A 15,803-nucleotide genomic window follows, 5' to 3' on the forward strand; every position below is an offset into this window, starting at 1 on the left:
GTGCTTGCACAGGGGACACCTTTACCTTTACCTTATTAATACCATGCTTGAAGGATGATATTATATTGTGATATATTGTATCTGCTGGCATTGTGAAATTTCCTAAATAAAAACCATGTGAAGGAGGAGCACTTTGGAAGTGGGGAAGTAGTCAAGCAGGTAGCAGAGAGCCAATGCCGGAACTCACCTAGGGAGTCCGGGGGTAATCTGCTTGGGATCATGACGTCACAGTCTTCTTCGCACTCTTCCCCTTGGCAGCTACAAGAGGGAAAAGCAAACTTTATGTCTCTCAGGAAGCAATGCTGCTACCCTGGTTTTTTTACCCTATGCCATCTCCACTCAGTAAGAAGAAACCTGGCAAGTGAAGCCCTGCTGTACTCGGGGATAAGGCTCTTCCATGGTTAAATGGAATGACCCAAATGAAGACATAGAGCTGCCTCTCAAAATGGGTCACCAGAAGGCAGAAATAACACACATTATCTTAGCTCCCAAAATCTATTCTGCTGATCAGGCCAGCTGGATCCATGCTACGGTTACCTTGAGGCTAGACTACTGCAATGCACTCCACATAGGTCTGCCCTGGAAGGCAACTCGGAAACCGCACCTGGTACAGAATGCCATTGCCTGGCTACTGTCACATCCCAAGGGAAATCTGCTTCTCACTTCATGGGTTATTGATAGGGGTTGAAAAGGTGGAACAGGCAAAAGCGGGCTGGGTTCCACTACACCTGTTAGAAAGGAGGACTATAAATAACAACAGCCCCCACCAACCACCACTTGAATATGGAAGTTGGGAAGGGGAGGCATTGTCTAAAGCAGGGGTAGTCAAACTGCGGCCCTCCAGATGTCCATGGACTACAATTCCCAAGAGCCCCCTGCCAGCATTTGCTGGCAGGGTGCTCTTGGGAATTGTAGTCCATGGACATCTGGAGGGCCGCAGTTTGACTACCCCTGGTCTAAAGAGTATCAGAAGGTGGGAGGGATGGGTGTTTAACTCCTCCTAATCCTGTTCTGATTTGGAAATGCTCCCAAAGTTGCTCCCCATCCCTTGTCTGTCTCCAGACTGCTAATCTTAGGGGCAATTTCCTGCTTATTTATTTATTTCAGTCTCTCTCTCTTTCTCTCTCTTAGCTAGAGATGTAGTTATGAATTTGCCTCTGTCTCTATACTATCAAGTATATTAATTCCTACAAAAAAAACCCTTTATCTACTCTTTAATCAGGTTGTGCACTTCCATGTGTTATTTACTCTACCAACAGTGCTTTCCCCATCACTGCACTTGCCTTAAAAAAGGGGAATTTAATGCTGGAAAGCATGCATTCCCATTACAGCACGTCATCCCATCAGCCTCGAAAGGACCCATCTCTCTGCATGAACACAGCCCCATCAAGAGGACAAAATCCCTCACCTGCTACATGGCAAACAGCTATTCTTCTGGGTCTGCAGGAAAAACCCTTTGTTGCACTTACAGATTGTATCGCTGGACTTGGAACCTGGAGAGAAGAGAGAACGGAGGTGAGGGAAGTGGGCATGGATCGGCCAGCAGAACCAGAACAGGACTAGGGCTAAGACAGAATGGCCAGCAAGAAATGGGAGCGGAAATGACGAAAGCAGAATTTTAAAATGTTTTATTACTGTCCTTCCCGACAAGGTGCTGAGCCTCTAACTAGCCCTTACTGGGGGATATCTCCCCAATAGGGTGACAGCAGTCCCTGACTGAAGACCAATCAGAGGCTCTCCCCTGCTGCCCTGGCTGGCTGGGTGCATTGGGAGCAATCCACACTCACAGGGCTCCTGGGTAGGGAAGGCTGGCCAGGCATGCTGCACACTGCCATGCCGCTCTTGCTGGCCTCCAGGATGCTGGGGGAAGGTGGGCCCAGTACGCTGCCCCCACCACTCTCACCACCCTCTTGGGCAATGGGAGAAGGCAGGAAAGGCTAGCTGGGCATGCTGCATGCAGCCCTTGCTACACTCACCAGCCTCCTGGCTGCCACGGAACCTGGGGGGCCTTCGGGGCCCCACCCATTTTTATAACAGCTTCTCTGCTTTTATTTTAATATTTTATTATATGTACATGTTGTAAACCACCCTGAGCCCGCTTGATAGTGTAGGGCAGTCTAAAAAGTGAACGAACGAACGAACGAACGAACGAACAAACAAACAGTTTTTGGTTGCCGATGGGAAAGAGATGGCTGACCTGTGGGATGACTGCAGGAGAAGGAATTGTTCAAGAATCCCGACACATCCAAGAGAAATACAATAAATGATGGAGGGAACAATCCAAACGGTCAGTGTTCAAGGCCGAGAGACGGTTTCTGCCAGGCCATACTCACATGGTTTCCAGACAGTTCCATTGTGGCAGGCGCTGCAAGGCAAGCAAAGGAAGTCGGGGCTGTCGCTCTCCCTGTCCCGATAGTAGTTGCTGGCACATCCGCAGACAGTGTCTTGGGTGCTGGTGCAGTTGCTCAATGTGACCTGACTCATGGTTTCTCGGGAGGGGAAAGAGGAGATTCCTTAGCAATAGATCAGACTGGTAAGGGATCCCCAGGCTACCAAAGAACAATCTGAATAGTCAGTGGATTACCACCTCCTCTTCAAATATAGCTTTCGATAGGCTGTGGGGTATTTCCGGATTGTTATCAAGATTATAAAACATCACTGTGCGTTTTTATTTCTTGTGCTGATTTTCAGTATTTCTTTATTCTTATTCCTGAGCTTAGGGAAACTGAGCTATAAAAACTGTTCGTTGCCTGAAAGAAATCTTACACTGAGCACTCCTGGCATACTAGAGGGCTGGTGCAGCACGGTGGTTAGAGAGACGGCCTAGGACTTGGGACAACCAGGTTCGGATCCCCAGCTCGGCTATGAAGCTTTTCGGGTGATCTCAGGTCTCTCACAGCCTGTCAGCCTAACCCACCTTACAAGGTTGTTGGGGTGCGGGTTGCATGAAGGAAAGGGGAATGATGTGAAAAGCCACTGGGTCCCTGATCAAGGAAAAAGCAGGATATCCATTAAACAAAACATTAAGCATCAGCTGGCTTATGTTAGTAACAACAGCTCTGTTTAACTTCTTCCTCTCCTGCGATCCCAGAGACCAGCTCTTCCCCTGCCCAACCCCTCTTCCCAATGCTGCTATTTCTCCGGTCTATCGTCAGATGGACTTACTTGTACGGCAGTCTTGGCACCCGCGGCACGATTTTGCAGAATTTTCCCAGTCCATGTACGTTCTCTCAGGGCATGGTTTACAGGTGGATGTCTTGTCTTCAGTAGCGCAATCCTGAGCAACGTAAGTGCCTGCAAAGGAATTGCCCAACAGGAAGTGACTGGCAGGGAGAGGAAGGGGCGGGGAAATTGTGGGTGAATGAGAGAGCCAGGGCTGGTACTGCGCTTACTCCCCCCCCCCCCCCATGGTCAATCCTGCTGCGTTCTGAGTGATCTGAACTCAGGCCTTCCTCCTTCCTTTCCCCTGAATTTAAACAGACTGTGTTCTACACTTAAGTGTGTGGCTGCTCTCTCCTACCCACTTGAGTGGGGAAGCTCAGAGAGGGGAGGGGGGCGGAGGTTGCAAAGCTCCAGCCGGCATTGAAGAAGCACAAGTATGGAAAGGGGTTTATTTCCTGCCATTTGTCTCCTGACTCTACAGCCAAAGCAAGTGTGTGTGGGGGGGGGAGGGGGGAATGGAGCATGAGGCTGCTTGTTTATTTTTCTTTTCCTGAGTGAATGAGGGGAGGGAGAGAACAAAGAGGGGAAAGACAATCCAAAAGGCAAATCTCGGCAAACAGAAGTGTAGTCTTGAAGCATAGTCACTTTAGAAATGAGGGCAAAAATAAGTCTTGCAAGGGAATGGCAACCGGGAACCAGGCAGTCTTTGAACTGATGCCCTGACCAATCAGCAACAGACTGCTTCACTACATCAGTGTTGGAGGTGCCGGAGTGGAAGTGAATCTGGCAAAATGCAGAGATCTGCACTTAATACTGGGGCTCTCAGAGCAGTTTCCTCAAATGTAGTGAGTTATATCCACTCTTAGGCATTGCAGGGGAAAGATAGTGTCACTGCGAATCAATCAAAAGATGTTGCAGAGGGGATATGTAAAGCGCTAAATATCAGAATGGAAATCGAATAACGTGTAGATTACTTTTTAAATTTGAGGTCACCAGGGATAAAAAGCCCAGTGCAGATTCAGCCCAGGAGGTGAGCATAGAAATGTATGGTCAGTCCAGCTTGACCAAAGCAGCAAACTATGTAGGAAATGCATGGCGCATGTGCCCGTGCCTATGAATCTGTTCCAGTTAACCTGCTCCGTTATTCTTGGCTCTTGCTTAAAAGGCATCAGCCTATCCCATGGAAAAGGCTATGCGCCAAATTTAAGCCTAGTTGAGGAAATTATACAAACATTGCAATTTCCCCGCCAAGCATCCCAGAAATAGTGATTTTGAAGTGAAGCTGTGCATCCATCCTTAGAGCTCGTGAGCCTTGCTGGGGGAGGAAAGACAAGTCACTGCCTCTGCTTTGTGGAGTTTTCAAGGCAAGAGATGTTCAGAGGGGGTTTGCCATTGCCTGCTTCTGTGCAGCAACCTTGGTGATCTCCCAACCAAGCACTAAACAGCCCTGCTTAAGCTTCTGAGATCTGATGAGATCGAGCCACCTTGGACCTTTATAAGACTATGATTCCTGCTTGGGGAGGGGAGGCTTGTTTAGAATACTGGGCTGGGAAATTTCTGGCATTTTGGGGGTGGAGCCTGGGGCAGAGAGGGAACTCAGCAGGGATGTGATGTCATACAGCCTGCCCTCCAAAGCTGCCATTTTCTCTAGAGCAGGGGTAGCCAAACTGTGGTTCTCCAGATGTCGATGAACTACAATTCCCCTGATTCCCTACCAGCATGCTCATGGGAATGGTAGTCCATGGGCATCTGGAGAGCCACAGTCTGGCTACCCCTGCTCGAGAGCAACTGATCTCTGAAGTCTGGAGCTCAGCTGTAATTACAGGAGGCATATAAGCCCCACCCAGGCGTTCACAACCTTAGACATGTTTAAATGCACCGCACAGACTTGCCCCATGATGTCCTGCTCAGGACAAAGGAGAGGATGAGTGAGTCAGCTCTCCCACCAGCCTGGTCTTTCCCACTCCTAAGGCATTTCATAATGAATGAGCACGGTGGGTGTTTAACAGAGGATGATGAAACAGGCAACACTTTTAACTTCCTTCCTTTTGGCTCAAAATTTTCAATCAACTTTCATGTCTAATATATTCCGAAATGTTGACAGCTCGCAATAGGGATTCCCCCCCACACACACACACACACTTCCCAGCTGCGATTAAATTAGATTCTTAGATTTAAGAAATAGAGAACTAAGGATTTTGTCTCGGCAACGTTTTGGTCCGTGTTTGGCTTTGAATCTGTGGATCAGGGCTCTCCCACAGCTAGGTGAGATTCTGAAGAGACAAAAGGTCTCCCTTCTGCCAACATGACTCTGTACCATTTCCTAGTGCCGCTCAGGAGCAGGAGGAAAGCCTGAGATATGTTGAAGTGTGAGGTCAGGCAGGGAAGAAGGACTTACAGGTGGGATTGCGCATCCCCAGAGCATTGATTTGGTGTAGTGGTTAGGAGTGCGGTGGTGTTAGGAGAGCCAGTTTGGTGTACTGGTTAGGAGTGCGGACTTCTAATCTGGCATGCCAGGTTCGATTCTGCTCTCCTCCACATGCAGCCAGCTGGGTGACCTTGGGCTCGCCACGGCGCTGATAAAACTGTTCTGACCGAGCAGTGATATCAGGGCTCTCTCAGCCTCATCCACCTCACAGGGTGTCTGTTGTGGGGAGAGGAAAGGGAAGGCGACTGGAAGCCGCTTTGAGCCTTCTTCAGGTAGGGAAAAGCGGCATATAAGAACCAACTCTTCTTCTTCTTCTTGATTAAACTGGGCCCGCGCTTCTGAAGTCTGCAGTAGAATGCTGGGTCTGCAATTAGGGTTGCCAGCAGGCATGGAGAAAAAGGTCCTGTCCCGTTAATACAGATGGTTAAAATGTGTGGGCAAAAGCTTTTCATACCAGGGAGGCCAGTTGCATCACCTGGTGAATAACGTCTATTCAATGTTTGAGAGAGAGATGTTTTTTGTACCTCACTTTTCACTACCCAAAGGAGTCTGAAAGTGGCTTAAAATCGCCTCCCCTTCCTCTCCCAAAACAAACACCCTGTGAAGTAAGTGAGGCTCGAAGAGAACTGTAACTGTCCTGAGATCACCCAGCTGGCTGCATGTGGAGGAGTGGGGAATCAAAACTAGTTCTCCAGAATAGAGGCCGCTGCTTTTATCCACTGTACCAGGGGTAGTCAAACTGCCGTGAACGCTGGCAGGGGCTCATGGGAATTGTAGTCCACAGACATCTGGAGGGCCGCGGTTTGACTACCCCTGTACTATACCATGCTGGCTCTCTTTGTTAAAGGGCCAAGCCATTTTGTCCCCCTCCAAGCTTGCTGGCAACCCTAGACTGGATGCATCAAATATCTTGCTTATGCTGGGTTCTCAGTTCCTAAGCTTGCAACATTACCATAAACACACATTAAGCTGCCTTATACTGAATCAGAACCTTGGTCCAGCAAAGTTGGTACTGTCTACTCAGACCAGCAGTGGTTCTCCAGAGTCTCCAGCTGAGGTCTTTCACATTGCCTACTGACCGGTCCTTCAGCTATGGGAATAAATATTGTATTTGTCTTGCCTGGCAGTTAGATTCCACTTCACTGTGTGTGGGATGAAGATGTTGTGTTCTTGCAAGACGTTGTGTTCTGGCAGCTAGAGTCTTGCCAGCTGCCAAAGTTTATTTATTAGTCACTTCTTTCAGCCTTTCATGTACTTCTGCCCTACCGTTGGAGAACCAGTGGGTTGAGTACAAGGACTAGGGATCTTTCCAGCATTCCCCTCTCCTCCCCAGTCCCTTCCAGTCATGGGAATCAAGTTGATTCCCAGGGTAGTAGAGGGCTGGGAGCTTCAATGATAAGGAAGGAGGCGGCAAAATTGACTTGTCCTCCTCCTTTGATCAGTGTAGTTCTTATGTTGGAAACAGAAAGGGAGAGTTCATCCCATTTGATCTCCTACAACAGGGGTAGTCAACCTGTGGTCCTCCAGATGTTCACGGACTACAATTCCCATGAGCCCCTGCCAGCAAACGCATGGACATCTGGAGGACCACAGGTTGACTACCCCTGCCCTACAATGCAGCCCCCCTCATGTGGGTCCCACAACTAGAGTTGCCAACTGTGACATGGGAAATTTCTGGAGATTTGGCGTCAGAGCCTGGGAAGAATGGGTTTGGGGAAGGGAGGTACCTCACCAAGGTACAACGTCCACCCTCTGATGCTGCCATTTTCTCCAGTAGTCTAGGGACCAGTGATCATCCTGGGAGGATTCTAGGCTCCAGCTGGAAATTGACAACTCTACCTACAACCCTCCAGATCAACTTTCCCAAGGGGCAGAGTTTGTAAATGTGGATCTGGTCAGCTTGAGTTCCTAGAATGTATTTTATTGGAGTGTGAAAATTGATCTGAACTGAGACCAAGTCAGTCCTCCCTCTTAATAAGTTATGTGAATTTATCATCCCAAAAAAATTGTCTGTTTTTTTTCCTCGTTAGGAAAGGATCAGAAAACTGCCTTAAATACTCTCTAAATATTCAGCTGCAGTGATTGCCTGGAAGTGGTTTGGTTTTCGATCTGTTCAGGAACTTCAAGTGAAAAGAACAGAGAGAAAAGAAGAAGAGAATCTTTTTTTGCGCAATCATAATTTGAACCATTTAAAAGGTGCAGATTTAGAAACAAGGAGATTTGTCAATAAAGGGAGACATGGGATAGGCAACAGTATAGAAGTAGCTGTTTGGCATTTATTCATACCTTTGTGACATCGCATGCAGCAGTGAGTTTTGTCTGGATGGAGGTAGTACCCTTGTCTACACTGCCTATTTTCGCTGCTGCTGGAGTGGTTGAAGGGTTGCTTGTCCTCAAGTACACCATGGGTACGCACGTCTCTGGGGACGGGGCCTAATCCCAGGCAGTCCCCTCCATTAATCTGAATCAGGATTAATTTGACCTGCAAGCACAAAATGAACAGACAGTTCTTCATCAAGGAGAATGACCTCAATCTTTAATATCTTCACATCAGGACTGGTTTCCGACTTTCCAGGCAAACACAGTTTAATGCAATAGATGGTCGAGCACCATCCCAGTCCAATGGCCAGAAATTCCAACTGAGAACGGACCGGCGATATACGGAATCGTCACTTTGCAAAATCAATTTATTTGCTGCTCTGTTTCTCAGATTTGTGCTAGGAATTTTCAACTTTTGAGCTAGGCATGCCAATGTTCCCTCTAGCTAGCTACCTCACCATCACCTGGGCTCTAACCTAATATATACTTATTTTTAGTGCACCCTGAATGCATTCAGTTGCCAAATTTGTCAAAGCAAGAGCACCTTGAAAGTATTTACTTGTCAAACAGTCAAAGCTAGGGCATCCATCCACTGCAATAGCTACTAACACTGTATCATTGGCAAGGAATTTGGGAGTGATCTTACTCTATGCTCAATCAAAGTGGTGGATGCAGCCATGAAATCAAATGGTGAATAACACTGAGCCAGAATGCAATGTTAGGCATGAACCGAATATGGAAGAGTAAGGAAGTGCTGGCTAGTCAACACTATTGTCTTCCCCATAACAACCTATGGATGCAAAAGCCCTGAAGAAGGAAGAAGGAAGACAGGAGGAGAATAGATGCTTTTGAATGATGGTGTTGGAGACGAATGCTGCGAATCCCATGGACAGCCAAAGTTACCAACAAGATCGTTTTAGAGAGGAGCCAACCAACTATGTCATTAGAAGGGAAGATGTTACGGCTAAAGCTCACTTACTTTGGACACATCATGCGATCAAACTCGCTAGAAAAACCATTAATGCTCGGCATGGTCAGCGGCAAAAGGAAACGTGGTCGCCAAAGGATCCACTGGCTCGACACGATCAAAGCCAACACAGGGATGACCATGAACCAACTAAAAGAAGCAGTCAGAGACAGGGGCGTATGGCAAGACTTCCCTATAGAATTGCCGAGGGTTGAACACGACTGAACGGATAACATCATTGTCTTAGACTCCTCATTATCTCTGGGGGCCCAGGTCACAGGAGTAGCACACTTAGCATTCTACTATCTGCACAAGGTGCGGCTACTTACACCCTCCCTGTCCACTGTTCACTTGGCCACAGTGATTCATGCAATGGTCACCTCCAGATTGGCCTTCTGTAACTTTTATCTACGTGGACCTACCCTTGTCCCTGACCTGAAAATTGCAGCTGGTACAAAATGCAGCTATTAGGGTCCTCACTGGTGCATCTTGGAGGACCCACATCCAGACGGTACTGAGGCAGCTGCATTGGTTGCTGATCGCGGCCCAGAACAGGTTCAAGGCTTTGGAATTAACCTTCAAGGCCATCTGAGGTCAGGGCCCCACATATCTGAGGGACTGCTTGCCTGCTTATGCCCCCCACAGAGTCCTTCAACCGGCTAATTTACTCGTTGTCCCTGGCCTGAGAGAAGTTTGCCTGGCCTCGACCCAGGCCAAGGCTTTTTCAGTCCTGGCCCTGACCTGGTGGAATGAGCTCCTGGGTGAGCTAAGGACCCTGATGGAGCTTTCAAAGTTCTGCAGAGTGTGTAAGACAGAGCTCTTCCACCAGGTCTTTGGCTGAGGCCGGGCTGGTTAAAATCTGCGCTCCCACCACTGAGCAAATTAGATCGGTGCGGCTCCCTTTGACCTCCCCATATGATGCCATCCGTCAGTTGAGCTGGGGGGGAGAGGGCTGGCTGCTGCTGTCTAGAATTGGTTGTTTTAGATTTAATGGGGTTATGGCTTTGGTAGGGTTTTAATGTGGGACTTTTACGCCGTTAGCTGCTATGAGCCAGGTTGTGGGAGTGGCGGGACACAAGTCGAATCAGAAATATAAAAATAAATAAATTGGTTATGATTCTTTGTTCGGAGACTTCCATTGATCGCCTAAAGCTAAAGTCATCATCAAAGGGTGATATAGAAGAATGGCAGCAACAAAAAACAACACAAAACAACTCAAGAAACACTGCCTGTGTTACCTGCATCTGACCGATGTATAAAGTGATGTTTCAACAAGAGTAGTGGTATTCATTCCATGGACATGGAGAGTCACTTCTGCAATTATCCTGAACCCAAAGAGCCACATTTACTTCCATCCTTGGCATGAGGCCTATGCCTCAGGAAGGCTCACAATGGCTGTTTGAAGGTGGGAACCACCTGCTAGCTACAAGGCCCACTGCGCAAGTGTCATGCCCACTTTCCTGTAATGAATGGTAGGCATCACTGGTGGCACGTCAAAACGTCACAAGTGGCTCCCGAGCCACTGAGTATTATTAATCTACCATATAATTGATCTACCATATAAACCGAATGTTTCAACCCTTTTTTAAAGCTGAAAAAGTCCCCCTCGGCTTGTATGCAGGCTGGCTTATGTGCGAGTATACACGGTAGATATATTGCCACCTCATGCTTAGCTTAAAAAAAAAAAGCATTCTTCAATCTTTCCAGATCTGTAACGGGGCCACATATCAGTCACGTCATAGGAGGTCACCGGACATCAAAGATACAATCTTATTAATCGCCCTATTCAACAGAACAATTTACGGCACCAAGCAGTCTAGCAGAGGCTTCAAAGAAATCAGAGGACTGGGCCTAGTTTATCAAAATGTTATTAAAGCATTGATAAAACGGTTGTAGCGTATAAATAAATTTGGGGTCACCACGATTGTCACCACCACATTGAAGGGTTAACATGTATCTCTAACTCATTTCTTCCCAATTTTTATAGTAGTAGTAACAGTAGTAGTAGTAATATATATTAATAATAATAGGTTTAGAGAGCTCCGTTTAATGGAATACTGAATATCAGAGACAGTGTAGACAGCAACTGGTTAAGAAATAAATTCATCCACTACCACTGAATGGTATAAAGTTAGTATATAAACAAACCATGACATGAATTTCATGTACCTGTATTTTTATTAGGGATGCCAGAGATCAGTTCCATGGAGAAAATTATTGCTTTGCAGGGTCGACTTTATCACATTGCAGCATACTGAGGTCTCTGGCTTTCCCAGCCTCCAACCCTAAATCTCCAGCAGGAGTTTTCCATCCTGGATTTGGCAACCATATCTCTTCATTCCCTGCTAGTGGCCGGGGGCAACCTAACTGACACTGGGCAACCTTAATTTTTATGTTGTACCACCATGCATATTCTGATGTGAAATGCTAAGTTTGGACTATTCATGGGGATCACTACTAAAAATACTGACTTCTACATTGACATTTTTAGGTGCTATGTTACATTGGTCAAGCCCTGCCATATTCCTGTAATTTGGCTGGAGGCTGCACAGGAGGTGCCAGGAGATACTATCTAAGTACTATGTGGGGTGACAGAGAACCAGGAAGCATGACTCCCCAGCCTGAATGGGGTGCTACTCAAAAGAATACAATCAGGAATCTGAGCATAATTCTTGATGCTTCCCTAACCATGGAAGCTTAAATCACAAGAGTAGCACAGCTGGCATTTTTCCATCTCTGCCAAGCTAAACTATTAGTGCCCTATCTGACCCCAGAACACCTTGCCACAGTGATCCATGCGACAGTCACCTCTAGACTGGATTAACGCAGCTCATTCTATGCAGGCCTGCCCTTATCCCTGCTTCAAAAGCTATGATTGGTACAAAATGTGGCTGCTCGCATCCTCACCCAAATTTATGGAGGGCCCTCATTACCCCGATCCTCCAGCAACTGCACTGGCTACCAATAAAATATCAGATCAGGTTTAAGTGCCATACGTGGTCAGGGACCTGCGTATCTCAAGGACCATCGGTATGCATGTATTTCTCAAAGAGCAACATGCTCTACCCATTCCAACAACTTGGTGACCCCTGGCCCCAAAGACGTTCACCTGGCATCAACCAGAACTAGAACCTTCTCAGCTGAAGTCCCAACATGGTAGAATGAGCTCCCCAATGAAGTCAAGGCCCTATCGGAACTCAAATAGTTTCCGCAGGGCCTGCAAGACGCAGCTCTTCCGCCAGGCTTTCAGATGAGGCCAACAATAGGGACCTTCCCACAACCTGTCCCTCTACCAGACAACCTTGACACCCAATTGTTCCTGACTGTTGCTGCTACCTCTTCAGTTGTTCACGATTACCCTTATGTTGTGCTGTTAACTGTTTATATCCTTTTTGTTCATACTGTTACAATGTTCTATTTCCCGATTCCCACTGGTTTTGTTTACACTACCCTAAGACGACACAGAGAGGGGCAGTATATAAATTACATGAATAAAATTAATAAATAAAATAAACACTGGCCTAGGCTACTGACGAAGGAACTCTCTTAAGAATTAAGAGGAGCTATGCCAGATCAGACCGCTGGCCTGGCAGCATTTGGTTTCTTACAGTGGTCAGCCTTCAGGAAGGCCTGTAAGCAGGACCAAGAGTCTCCCATTGCTCCCCCTCCAGCCCTGACGCCAGAGGCTTACTCTCTATGAACACTGGGTATTAATCTATCAATAACTCTTAATCATAAATATGTAGTAATGATGAAAATCAATAATATAGTGGTAAAATAGACTAATTACAAAGTTTAGCGATAATATCTGAAGCACTATCATACACGTTATGGTGAGGAAGCTGTTGGAGAGAAATTTTAAGCTTGTTTGTTTTATATACCTTGTAATGAATAGTAATTTTTGAATAATATTATTTTACTAGGGGGAAAGCCCATTTATAAATATGGGCAGAGTAGGGGCCAGTGGAAGGATGGGCAGACCCCCCCCACTGAGGCGCGTGCGTGGGAGGGCGCGACAGAAGGCTGGGGTCAGCGTCAGGCCTGCAGGCAGCCCTCGGCCGGTCTCTGGCGCAGGTGGGTGGTTCGCCTTAACCAGGCGAAGGCTTGCCGGGGTGTTGCGGTCCCGTGGCTGGAGCCCGAGCATGACCTCTGCGGCCATGGGCCACAGTGCATGGGTGGGAAAGGAGTAGGGCCGCCGGGACCCCCTCCCCGCGCAAGCCAGCTGCGTGTCTGGCGGGAAAGGAGCAGGGCTGCCGTGTCTTTGAGGGTGAAGGGACACCGCGTGGGAAAGGAGCAGGGACGCTGCGTCGAAGATGCTCCTTTCCCCCGCGTGAAGGGAGCCCGGGCAGGAAAGGAACAGGGAGGCCGCATCTTCGACATGGCATCCCTGCTCCTTTGCCGGGAGTGAGGGTAAGCCAGCCAGAGAACTTACCCGTGGGGAAGGCAGCTACGTCTGCGAGGCAGCGAGAGGGCTTTGGGGGCCAACGGGAAGGGAAAGGCTGCCCTCCCCCCACTGTCATCCATCCCCAGGGCACTTACATGTGTCCTGGGGAGTGTCCAGTGGCAATCTGCCGACAATGGCGGCAGAGAGCCCCTGACCGGCTGGGGTGGCAGGAATGAGCATGGCCTGTGCAGGGCAGGGCCCAATCGGGACGAACAAAGCCCTGCCTCGGACAAGCCATGCCCACTCTCCACCCACTGCCCTTAGCACGTTATTATTAACAGCGAGCCCGCTGTTACAGATATGTAACCCTTTTTCTCTTTTGTATCCTGCTTTCTGGTTCACTGATACGTCAGTACTTTAAGGCTTGTTTTTAAAGTACTGTCCATCACACACATTTTCTGCTAAATTGTCTAATCTTCCTTTACAGCCAACTAATGGTCATCTCTACCTCTCGTGTTATAATGAATCCCACAAATTAATAACTTTTTGAGCATATTTATCACAATCTTGATGCACAATCAAAAGACAGTATTTCTACACGCGTTTAATCATATGTGAAGAAGTATCCTCATCACTCTGAATAAAACTTTGTTGGTCTTAAAGGTGCCACTGGACTAAAACTTTGTTATCCTAAATAAGTATGTTTTGAGTATATTTCTACAATCTCATTTGTACATGTAGCTAATAATTCTGTATTTCATAGCAGTTTCCACCTGTTTACTCAGGAGAGTCATTATGCCTGTAATTTTCTGGGTTTCCTCTAGATCTCTTTTTGAAACATCAGTATTCCGTTTACTGCCTTCCAAATTTTTGAAAAGGCATCTGGTTTTACAGAAGCGTGGAATAATTGTGTTCAGACATCATCAGTTTTGGCCCTAAATCATCATCTCTGCTCATTGACTGGTCCTTCAGACAGCCTTCCTGAAAAAGGTGACTCAGAAGTGGATGAACACCCCACATTCTCTGGAGTGAAAACTGATACATAATTCAGTTTTCACAGCAGCATTTCAGCAATCCTTTTACCTCTGCGTCGTCCTAGCCCTGTCTAATTTGTCTGTTTCCTGCTTCTGATGTATGCAAAGGAAATCCTTATAATCATGCTTTAGCAGCATGGTTCCTAATATTGTTAACTGTGGATAGCTCAGACCAGCCTGATCTCAGAAGCAAAGTGGAGTCAACTTTGCTCAGAACTTGGATGGGAGACCACTAAATAAGCCCAGGGTTGCTATGCAGAGGCAGGAAGTGGCAACCCACCTCTGAAGGACATGTTTCCTTTTGGTTCACTTCATAGGAGGAAGGTTCCCTTTTCTCCTGTTATCTTTTATGGCTTCCTTGACTTGGTGCCATAACACTGCTAATGTCTTCTGAGATTTGTTGGCACTGCCTAATCTGTGGTATAAATTCTATCTGAGCTCCTGTTATTATGGGTTTAAATAATATCTATGCATTCTGACTGTTCTTTATCTTTCAGATTCTATTTGACTAATCCACTCAATTTTGAGGTTTTCCTCTTCTTGAATCAGACTATGTTGTGTCAGGCTTCCAGGGAAAACCATCCACTCACCTAATGCTAAACTTCACCATACTGTGATCGCTTGACCCTCTTGGGTGTTTATACCATATCAAATATTGCAGTTGCGAATTACAGGAAGCCACTTCCCTTTCAGTAAATCCAACGCTCTATTCTAGTGAGTCATATGTCTCTGCCGCAGGAAATTCATTCGCTGCTCCTGGAGCTCATCCAGACAACCAGTACAAGCATTTTGCTGACTGTTGAGCCAGTATGGTGCAACTTACTAATTGCAGGTCAAAGGTAATGGTATAACACAAGGTTTACATGCAACAAATTGAAGTAGTCTCTCTCTCTCTCTCTCACACACACACACACACTACTTAGGACACAGATCTGATGGCTGCACAAAATGGTTAGCTCAAGCAACGGCATCTTTGGACAAACATCAAGTACATCCAGTTGTGTTGAATCACTTGTTTACAAGAGGGCCAAACTTTTCAGTGAATCTCTCCTTGATCGAGAACATAATTAAAATGGCAAACCAATGGTAACTGCTACCAACCAGACGCTTCCACAATTTGTAGCACTGCAAAGAATTGTTGGTTTTGTGGCAAAAGAGAATACTATTTTTTATATGTGGTGGGAGCATGTGTGAGTTATAAAATATCGGACAGTAAAAACAGCTCAGTGGGTATAGGCTATATCGGTGGTCCCCAACCCCCGGTCCGGAGACTGGGACCGGTCCGTGGATCAGTCGGTACCGGGCCGTGGCTCTTCCTCGTCCTCCTCCCTGGCTGCTGCCTCAGGGGCTGCCCTGCCACTCTGCTGCCGGCTCACCTTTGGTGCTCTCCAGAGGACGCCATGGCTGGGGCTCCCCCTCGGCATGGCACTGTGCAGCTGTTGCTGGCAGCACCCCTCAGCGGGCTGTGGGAAGTCAGGGGCACCGGTGGGAAAGCAAGTGGAGCAGGGG

The 15,803-nt window shown here is 47.3% G+C and overlaps 1 protein-coding gene across 1 annotated transcript in view; it reads right to left on the bottom strand.

Moving 5' to 3' along the window:
* Positions 1–15,803, bottom strand: part of LOC143841527 (tumor necrosis factor receptor superfamily member 1A-like) — a 45,161-nt gene that overhangs the window by 20,298 nt on the left and 9,060 nt on the right. Inside the window, exons 2-6 of the mRNA XM_077345909.1 lie at positions 7,877–8,072; positions 3,166–3,294; positions 2,334–2,489; positions 1,409–1,493; positions 188–258 (exon numbers count right to left, since the gene is read on the bottom strand). Of these exons, the coding sequence (XP_077202024.1) occupies positions 188–258; positions 1,409–1,493; positions 2,334–2,489; positions 3,166–3,294; positions 7,877–8,072 (637 nt within the window). The remainder of the gene's footprint in view (positions 1–187; positions 259–1,408; positions 1,494–2,333; positions 2,490–3,165; positions 3,295–7,876; positions 8,073–15,803) is intronic.

The sequence above is a fragment of the Paroedura picta genome, chromosome 7 (genome assembly GCF_049243985.1).
Source record: "Paroedura picta isolate Pp20150507F chromosome 7, Ppicta_v3.0, whole genome shotgun sequence".
Classification (NCBI taxonomy): Eukaryota; Metazoa; Chordata; class Lepidosauria; order Squamata; family Gekkonidae; genus Paroedura; species Paroedura picta.